Source organism: Octopus sinensis, unplaced genomic scaffold, assembly GCF_006345805.1.
Source record: "Octopus sinensis unplaced genomic scaffold, ASM634580v1 Contig11296, whole genome shotgun sequence".
Classification (NCBI taxonomy): Eukaryota; Metazoa; Mollusca; class Cephalopoda; order Octopoda; family Octopodidae; genus Octopus; species Octopus sinensis.
The window spans coordinates 2734-13322 of record NW_021832301.1 but is presented as its reverse complement, the minus strand read 5'-3'; the positions used below and the strand labels follow the sequence as shown (position 1 = coordinate 13322).

Below are 10589 nucleotides of genomic sequence, written 5' to 3'. Positions count from 1 at the left end.
AAAAGAGGTGAAATAATTCAACGGCAGAAAGGAAACTTGCTAGCGAACGCAAACAGACATAAGAGGCAAATTAATTTTTGTTCAATTTGTGCGCAACCACATGTGGATGAAAATGGCACCTCATTTGTGCTCCTTGATTATGACAAGTACATGGGTAGTGTAGATTGGCTGAATCAGATGATGAGCTATAACCTGGTCTATCAGCTGAATAATAGATGTTGGCAGTACCTGGTTTGGTTTATAGTAAATGAGCATCAAATTAAGAGGGGCTTGAAAGCAATGCGAGCATCTGTAGTTCCAGGCAGATGTAGCATCGCAGTTAAGAGCTGGTTTTTCTTCCAAAAGATAGTTGTTCGGAGAAAACCTAGAGCCTACTAGAGGGATATCCCTCTGAATTCAGCCGACCTCCATAAATTAGAGTCGCAAAAGGCAATGCCGTGAATGTCTTCATTAAAGAAAGAAAAGTTCCAATGTGCATCCTGCAAGCTTGCATTACGTAGAGTGGGATGCTTTACAAGTTACCATCATGGAAATATTGTGTGATTTATATACATACTATCTGATTTTATTAAAATTTTCTTAAAATTTACCTCTTAATTCTTATTTACTTGTAATGTGAATGACAAATTTTGATCATTTTGTATTATGAATAATTTCTGCGCTTTTATGTATGTGTATAGGTTTATTTTATTAAGTTACTGGTAAGCGTATTTCATTTTCTAGTTATCTTCAAACATAAATTCCAGTATTTCATTCTATTTTTACTTTTATTACTACACCCGTCTTATATGGATTTAAGTTCAAATGATAATTCAGTAATGTGCACAATTCATCGATTTTAAAATTTTGCTGTATACTCATTTGAATATTAGCTAGTAACTCATTTTCTTTGATGTTTAAATAAAATTAAAATAATTTTATATTAAGCTGAATTTTCCAGTAATTATGAGTCGTTTTGCGACAAAAATTATGCAATAAATTTAAGAACCTCTTGTTAATTTGTGATCCAAAAATTACAATGAAATGTTGATGAATATAAAAAAGTAAAAATTGTATGAAACCAGTCGAAATTCACGATTATATTAGAATTTAATTGAAACACATAAAATGTGTATTTTGATTAGAAATATAGTAGCGAAAGGGCTAACATATCACTGCATGGTTGGGAAGAACCATTCTGATATAGACCCACCAAAACGATGATAATAAATAGACAAATATAACTTCATCTGGTTGCATGAGAGTCGCTACATGTTTTTTGGAGCTGTTGTAGTTGTTTTTCTCATATAATCAAGAGATATACAAATGGATGGAGAGAGTTATCTTAAAGGTTTGCATGATGGATGATGATCGTTGAGTGCAAGATATAAAGGAGATAAAATGTCAAATAAAATTAAGAGTTTAAGGTGAATTTTCCATTGTAATTTGGCTGGTGAGATAAACATTTTAATTCTTTATAATTCGATTTGATTTTTTTGTTCCAGAACGACTGAAACACTTGAGAAAATTTCTAAAATAGCAGGAATATGTGAATGTCTATGTATACACAATCACACAAACCAGAATGCCAAATCTTTTACAATACAGTGCCGACAAGCTGAACTGTGCGAAATTAAATAATTGACAAGTGAAACAAGTGAAATCCTAAATGTATAATCGATAACATTAATTTATTAAAAATTAAAATTTATCAGGAAGCAATAATTAGATATCAGAACTGGTACCTAATATTCTTTAATTAATTTCTAATTATTTCATATAAACTGAAATAAACTAATGCACCATTAATGAAAAGCAATACCTTTCTAGTTTGTTGTTCTGAAATTTTGATTATTTTCATAAGTGACCATGTTCATAGAGATGTTAAAGTAGAGGCCATAAAATTTATAGATATTAGTCATTTACACATCACATGTAATTATACAGGACGTCTCATGATAATGGGACACATTTTAAATGAAAGTAACTGGGACAAGAACAATCAAAGGCAAGGGCACAATGATCTTATGTATTACAAAGTGTGTGCAGGGGTGGTGTGTGATAAGAAGTTTGCTTCGAAACCACATAGTTCTAGGTTCAGTCCCATTGCATGGCACCTTGGGCAAGTGTCTTCTACTACAGCTTCGGTCCGACTAAAGTCTTGTGAGTGGATTTGGTGAACGGAAACCCTGTGCGTGTGTGCATGCACATGTATTTGTCCCCCATCACTGCTTAACAACCGGTGTTTGTATGTTTATGTCCCTGTAACTTAGCGGTTCAGCAAAATAAAATTCACAATAAATACCAAGCTTTAAAAAGAAATAAATACTGGAGTCGATTCATTTGACATAAATTCTTTGAGGTGCTGCCCCCGATTATCATTACCAGAATCCTGTATTAACGCTCGTTTCATTTAAGTCTAAATTTTTTTAAATCGTAGCTCCGAGTTTTACATTTCAAAGCACCTTTCAAGTGTTAGACCTCACGGAAGCAATGTGGCCGATGCTGATGTCGCGTGACTGGCATCCGTGCCCGTGACATATAAAAAGCACCTTTCGAGCATTGAGACTCATGGAGGTAATAACAAATGACTGGAACCTGTTGCAATATGCTGTGCTTGAGAAGAAAACCCATCGAGCCAAGTGAAATCATAGTCATGGCAGATACTGGTGTCACACAACTGGTACCCGTACCGGTGGCATGTAAAAGCACCCATTACACCACTGGGGTGGTTGGTGTTAGGAAGTGTATCCAGCTGTAGAAAACATACCAAATGAGACTGGAGTCTGGTGCAGCCCCTCAGTATGTCAGCCCTTGTCAAACCATCCAACCCATGCCAGTATGGACAACAGATGTTAAAAGATGATGATGATGACGATGACAGCAATATTTGATTGGTTGCTGAATAAAAATTCATTAGGGAATTTTAACATTATCATCATTTCTTCATTATTTTCCACAGAATTGTAAAATTTATTTTACATATTCCATACCATGATTAAAAAAACATGAGTGATAAAAAAAATCCATGTTTTTGACATATTCTACAGAGTATATGAAACAAGCCATATGGTTTGGGATATGGTAATGAACAGATGGAAATGTAATGGGTTTTTTTGAGCAACCAATTAAGTTTTGAGGTGATCTGTGGAAATATGTATGGTCATTGTGCTGTTCATGTTTAAAAGACTAGGGAAAATACTGCCTTGTCTGGAAATATGAGAGTCTGTGACAGGAAAGGCATTCAACTCTGGAAAATCTGCTAAACGAATTCTGTGCATTCATGGAAAAGTCGATGTCAAAACCATTTGTGGTGATGATGATGATGATACGTATGTGTGGTTAAGATGATCTCTTTGCAACCAAATAATTTCATGATCAGTGTCGCTGAACAATACATTGGGCAAATGTCTTCTAATAGAGCACTATGCCAATCAATGGCTTATGAATGAATTTCATAGACAGAAACTGTGAGGAAGCCCATCAGATATATGTGTATGTGTGTCTTGTGTTCATGTATTGACAACTGGCGTTGGTTTGTTTGTCCTCATAACTGTTTCAGAAAAAAAAAAAGAAAATCCAGACTTGAAATATGTATAGACATGGATTTGATCAACTAAACCCTTGAAGGAAGTGCCCCAGCATGGCCACAATCCTATGACTGAAGCCAGTAATATATATGTACACTTAAAGCACACACAAACATATATATATATATATATATATCTACACATACATATACAGGATGGCCAAAAGTCACGCACCAAAACATTTGACTTCTTATTTATATTAAGTCATTATTATTATTCATTTTCTTCATCATGTACATGTGTATTTATCATTATTTAATTTATTCAATTTTAGAAAAATTGCAGCATGTCTTTGACGATTCCTGAACATACTGAATTTATTTTGTACTTGACTTTTGACCCACCCTGTGTATATCACAGAAAATTAAGTTTTAACATCTAACATAAAACATTAAAACAAATCATCATTTCCTCATAATGATAATTAAATATCAATATTACTTTTTGCTGTTAACTATAATAAATGAAGACAAAAAATGCATTTGGTAAACTTTTTTCTTTAAATTTATTACATATTATTATATAATCTTACATTGGCACAAGACCACAGTTTTGTTAAGGAGGGTGTATCATTGACTGAAATGGTGCCAGTTTAAGACTGGTACCTATTTTATAGACCCTGGAGGAATGAAAAACAAAGTTAGTTTTGGCAGGATTAGAACTCAGAGTGTAAGAGAAACAAAACTAAAAACTGCATGGCATTTAGTCCAAGACTACCATTTCTGTCACTCCATCATTTGCAACATTATCTGGCTATATTTAAAATTAGTCAATATGTAAGTAAAAATATTACATTTTGTCAATGAATTATCAGCATGCAGCCTAATATTAGAGTCTTGAATAAATGAAAAGCAGCTTTTTTATGAAAAGGGTGTTTTGAAACCCCTACATCAGTCCCTTGCCTTCCTGCTACTGCCCCTTGTCTTCTTCCCCCAAGTTCTTGACACTCCAACATTCATGGTTAGTACAGCTGGTCATTGTCATATTAATTATCAGGCTAGGAAATTTCTTATTGTCAATTTAACTACCACAGTCAATCTATCATTACACTTTTCAAAACATTATGAGTAGTCATGCTTCTTATGCTGCCCATAAGAGCCATGACTGCCAACATTTATTCTATTATCATTATGTCGAATTAACCACAAGGGTCATTCTAGCTTTCCTCATCTTTATAATAATCATCAGTCTGCAGTCTGTGTTTTCTTTTTCTCGTTCTGACTCATATGTTGAGATTAGTTCATTATTGTCATTCTGATGACTATGGTCAATCATAATTTTATATGACATAACATTGCTATTATATTGTTACTTCAGGTCAGCCTATATCATCATCTTTCTTCTAATATCACCTATATTGCTTTTATTGCTCTCTTATAGTCAGTTCATCTTCTTGCTGTCACTATTCAGTCTCTTTACATTTGGCCACATTAGAATGTGACCAAATCTCACTCTCTTTTGGACAATCATAGTGTGTGATTTGTCATCTAGATCCTTCTGTTTTGATCTGTCAAAATTTGCAGCAATATTCAGGCCTTTTTAATTTCATAGATTCAAATATTGCAACATTATTCAGATTCTTTGATTCCATAAAGTCAAATACTTTCAATTCTATTCAGAACACTTTCACTTCTACTGAATCAAAGTTTGAAACTGTATTCAGTTTTTTTTTTCTGACCAGCCCAACCAACCACTGTAGCTGTTGGTCAGCTCCTACCAGCCACTCTAGCTGCTTGACTCTGCATCAGTTTTTGGAGTTTAGCAAGATTATCTTTGGTCATGGCATCATTTGGTTTCAGTCGTAAAGCCTCCTTGTAGCTCTTCTCTGCTTCTTCTAATTTACCATTGAGATGTAAGATGGCACCAAGGTTCATGTGAGCTGTAGCAACCTGTAGAAAAAAAGAAAATTAAAATTTTATTGCAGCCAATTCAATGTTAGAGTAAACAGTATGGTGCTAAAATAGGCAGAGGCAGAATGCATCTAACTATTTGACAAATCATCATCACCATCATCATTTAACGTCCACCTTCCATGCTGGCATGGGTTGGGCAGTTTGACAGGAGCTGATCCAGCAGAAGACCTACACCATGCTTCTGTATCTGTTTTAGCATAATTTTTATGGCTGGATGCCCTTCCTAACACCAACCACTCCACAGAGTGAACTGAGTGCTTCTTACATGGCACCAGCACAGACGAGGTAAGTTTTGGCATGGCTTTTACAGCTGGACACCCTTACAAATGCTAGCCACTTCACAAGGTGAACTGGATGCTTTTTGAAAAATCATCTAGATGACTAATAAGATAGCCTCTACAAAGACACTCAAGCTCCTAAATGTAGCTGGTAACCCTCCTATCTTTAGAAACAAAAAGCAGGACAACATAATGGATATTGTACCATGTGCCTCAATAAAAATTGTGAGTCACAGCTGGAGTACCTTCGATCATGGGTTGACTTAATCCTTTAGCATTTGAAGTGGCCATCCAACCAAGATAATCTATCACTTTTATATTCAAATCAGCCATATCCAGCCTCTCACACATACCCTACAATGCTATTTTAAAAATAAACAATCACAGCCTTGAAATTCAAAGCTATGAGATAATATATGATTGATTCAAAATAATGTCAGTAAATAAGCATTACATTAGACAAACTAATCTGAAATGCTACAGGTGAAGCCATCCTTGGTGGAATTTGAACTCAGAGCATTAAGACAAAATGCTACTAAGCATTTTATCTGATTCTTAATGATTTTGCCACCTCACTGCCCTTTTATCCCATGCAATAATTATGAACACAGTATATAATATAACCTTAGATTCTCTAAACATAGGAAAAAGACAGGAGGGTTACAACCAGAATGTTGTTGATGAAAGCTCTGCTTGATTTGATCAGGGTTGAGCTGGAAAGCAGAATCAAGCTGGTACTCAACAACAACATTCATCCCCGAATTCCCAAATGAAAGAAGGACTAAACAGTTCCTTACTTGAGGATTCAGCAGTGCAGCCCTTTGGTAAAAATCTTCAGCTTCAGTGTAGTTACCAGATTGTCTGGAAAGGAAAAACATTGATATTTAAGATGTATGCTTTAGGCTGCTAATCTCATATTATGAACAAAACAAAAACATGGATGTGTGGTTAAGAAGATTGCTTTGAAACTGGGTGACACTGGGTTCAGTCCCACTGCATGGCACTTTGAGCAAGTATTTTGTAGTATTGCACAGGGATGTAGTATGGTTTGTGAATAAATTTGGTAGATATAAACTGGAGGAGAGGCATTATACACACACACATATATATATATATATATTGTGATCACATGACCTACAAAATTATCAGATGTTGTTACACACTGCTAGTCACAAGGCACTTTGCATTGTTTTAGTCTTCGAATAATGCCACCCAGCTGGCTAGACGAGCAGGCCAACATTCCCCACTTGATCGAAAGCGGGGACTGGAGCAATTTGAAATAAAGTGTTTTGCTCAAGAGTGATGTGTGTGCGTGTGTGTGAGAGAGAGAGGGTCTGTGTAGTAGATGCCAAAAATTATATATACATCTCTTTACTCTCTTTTACTCTTTTACTTGTTTCAGTCATTTGACTGCGGCCATGCTGGAGCACCGCCTCTAGTCGAGCAAATCGACCCCGGGACTTATTCTTTGTAAGCCCAGTACTTATTCTATCGGTCTCTTTTGCCAAACCGCTAAGTGACGGGGACGTAAACACACCAGCATCGGTTGTCAAGCAATGCTAGAGGGACAAACACAGACACACAAACATATACATACACATATACGACAGGCTTCTTTCAGTTTCCATCTACCAAATCCACTCACAAGGCATTGGTCGGCCCGAGGCTATAGCAGAAGACATTTGCCCAAGATGCCACGCAGTGGGACTGAACCCAGAACCATGTGGCTGGTTAGCAAGCTACTTACCACACAGCCATGTATTTGTGTATACACACACACACACACATATATATCATCAGCATCATCATCACCATCATTTGACGTTCGTTTTCCATGCTACACACACACATATAATATGGATCAAATGCACACACACACATATATGTAAGTATTAGAGCCTTCTTAGTAGCATTACAGACACCCTGGCAAATGAAGGCACTGGACCCTAGAGTATTTACTGACAGTAAGCCACAGCATATGTAGATCCAAACAGAGCTCCAAGACCCATGAGGCCCCAGGCAAATCACTGCACTGGACCCTATATATTCTATTCATTGACAGCAAGCCAACCCATACATAGATCAGATTTGAGCCCCTAGACCCATGAAGCTTCTAGGCAACTGCCCAGTGCATCTATACTTTATGATGGCACTGCATATTCTAAAAGAAAAAGGGAAGATATCAATTAATTGGTATTACGTTGATACCATCAAAAGAGTTATCCACCTACCTCATAGCATTGGCTGTATTAAAGACATGTTCAAAGTCATCACTATTTGTTTCAAGCACCTGTTTGTAGATAAGAACTGGGTCTGCATGCCGGCCAGATTCACCCAGAAACTGGGCTGAAAAGTAAAAGGAATTACACCCTTAGTGTAAAATTACAAAGCAAAACATAATAATAATCCTTTCTACTAAAGGCACAAGGCCTGAAATTTGGGGGCGGGGACTAGTCAATTACATCATCGACCCCAGTGTTTCACTGATACTTAATTTATCGACCCTCAAAGGATGAAAGGCAAAGTTGACCTCAGTGGAATTTGAACTCAGAACGTAGCAAAATACTTCTAAACATTTCGTCTAGTGTGCTAACAATTCTGTCAGCTTATCACCTTATAATGATTTCAAATTTTGCCACAAGGGCAGCAATTTGGGGAAAGGGGATGAGTCGATTCACTGCTGTGAATAATATTTAATTCTTAACAAAATATGATAATGAAAGTAGTAGTAGTTGTAGTAGTAGTAGTAGTAGCTGAAGCAGCAGCAGCAGAATAATTCAACAAATATTTACTGTAATGCTGGTGAGCAGTTTTGTACGTGGAATCAAGAGCCATTGCTTTTAAGTACCATTTTTCAGCTTTATCTGGTTGGTTCTGTTTGGAATAGAATTGAAAATATATAGAACAGAATAAAGAAAATGAACAAAGCAACAATAATAAGAAGAACTTCTGATGTAAGCACAAGGTTAGTAATTTTGAGAGGTGAGGGTTTAGTCTATATCATCAACTCCAGTACTTGACTGGTACTTTATATCATCAGTCCCGGAGAGAGGAAAGTCAAAGTTGACCTCAGTTAGATTTGAACATAGAATGTAAAGAATTGGAGCAAATATGAAGCGGTATTTTTCTGCCTCTCTAATGATTCTGCTAATCTACTAACGCAAGGACTAAAATTTAGACGGAGATTTGGGTTAGTTGATTTAATCAACTTTATTACCCGACTAATATTTTATCTGATCAAGCTCAAATGGACAACAGGCAAAGTTTACCTAGGCAAGATTTGGACTGAGAATACAAAGAGCTTTGCCAAAACACCAGAGGGCAGTTCATCCAATTCTCTAATGGTTTAGTCAATCATTTTAACATCTACTTTTCCATGCTTGCATGGATGAAACAGTTTGTTGAGGCAGATCTACATTTTAATAATGCTGTTCCTATTGCCAACCTTTACTTGTTCCTATGTAAGGTAGTATTTCTCCATTGCCAGACAGGTTTCCACAGAATATTGGAAATGAATGACGTTCATTTACTACAATCATGCGAGGTGATGATAAGGAGACACAAACACTCACATGCACATGTTTATACATACATATACATTACATGCATGTGACTTAGTGGTTAGAGAGTTGGGTTCACAATTATTAATTAGTGACTTCAGTTCCTGGAACGGGCAATGTTTTATGTTCTTGAGCAAGACACTTTATTTCATGTGGCTCCAGTTCACCCAGCAGTAGAAATGAGTAACTACGTCACTGGTGCCAAGTGGTATTGGCCTTTGCCTTTCCTTGCTTGGCCTGGGGCAGCAGTAGAAGAGATTTACTCATGGTGCCATGCAGTAGGACAGAATCGAAGACCACATGGTAGGGAAGCAAGTTTCTCAATCACACATCCACACCTACGTCTATGCAGCCACTAATAATAATAGTGATGTTGTTTCTCATATAGGCACATGCATCAATCAAGAAGAGAAGAAAGAGGACATAAAATAGAGTCACAGGAAAACAATGAAAGGCAGAAGGTAATAGATTAAAAAAAAAAAAATCAGTTTATACTTACTCTTCTGGACAGCAGTTTAGCCATTGTGATGTGAGCTGGTAAATGGTCAGGCTTCACACGCAATGCTTCCTGGTACCAGAATTCTGCTTTGGCCTCATCATCAGATTTCATGTAAGCTTCTCCTAACATATTGTAAATACTTTGCAATCCATAATAACTGGGTGCTCTTTGAATAGCTTTATTATAGGTCTCAATAGCCAACTGATATTTCTGTTGATCTGCATACATTCTGCCAAGGTTATAGAGAGCGGAGATCTTGGTACTTTCATGAAGTCGAGGGTCTCGCAAACCGGTAATATCTATACTTGAACAATTCAAATAGCTCTGAAAAATACCGTGAATAACAGATTTGTGAATAAACATCAACAACAACAATAGCAACAAAAACTACAATAAAATAAAAGATAGGTACTCTCTTTACACTGAACATACCCATCTCTAATACTATCAGGTAAAGAGGCAGCCTCCAAGAAATAGCAGGCAATTTTCCCTTAAATCAAATCTCTCCATCTCAGAAAAAGATACACTGGATGATGTACATATGAAAAAAATGGGACAGTCACGGCTGGAACACTTTTGATTCATAGGTCAACTACAGGGCTAACTTGGGGCTGAATATCATCACCATCGCTGCTACAACACCTACCAATATCAGTAAAATCATCCTTAATATCACAACCTTCATTTCAATCATTACTACCACCACAGCTTTCACTGCGATTATTATAACTACAACCACCACTTTTTAATTATACACCTATTACAGCTCA

The 10589-nt window shown here is 36.4% G+C and overlaps 1 protein-coding gene across 1 annotated transcript; it reads right to left on the bottom strand.

Moving 5' to 3' along the window:
* Positions 1-4050: 4050 nt before the first annotated feature.
* LOC115228882 (protein O-mannosyl-transferase TMTC2-like) lies at positions 4051-10197 on the bottom strand. Its single transcript, XM_029799361.2, has 5 exons — positions 9820-10197; positions 8553-8634; positions 7992-8106; positions 6558-6621; positions 4051-5458 (listed from the first exon to the last, which is right to left on the bottom strand). Exons 1-5 carry the CDS (start codon positions 10180-10182, stop codon positions 5276-5278), a joined length of 807 nt encoding a protein of 268 aa, XP_029655221.2. The 5' UTR covers positions 10183-10197; the 3' UTR covers positions 4051-5275.
* Positions 10198-10589: the final 392 nt, after the last annotated feature.

What these genes read in the sequence shown, in the direction of transcription:
- LOC115228882 (XM_029799361.2), bottom strand. Translation starts at nt 10,182, where the DNA reads ATGTTTATTCACAAATCTGTTATTCACGGTATTTTTCAGAGCTATTTG. An exon ending in AATACAGCCAATGCTATGAG is followed by an intron (nt 6,622 to 7,991) that starts GTAGGTGGATAA and finishes TTTCCTTTCCAG; the next exon opens with ACAATCTGGTAACTACACTG. An exon ending in CTGCACTGCTGAATCCTCAA is followed by an intron (nt 5,459 to 6,557) that starts GTAAGGAACTGT and finishes TTTTTTCTACAG; the next exon opens with GTTGCTACAGCTCACATGAA.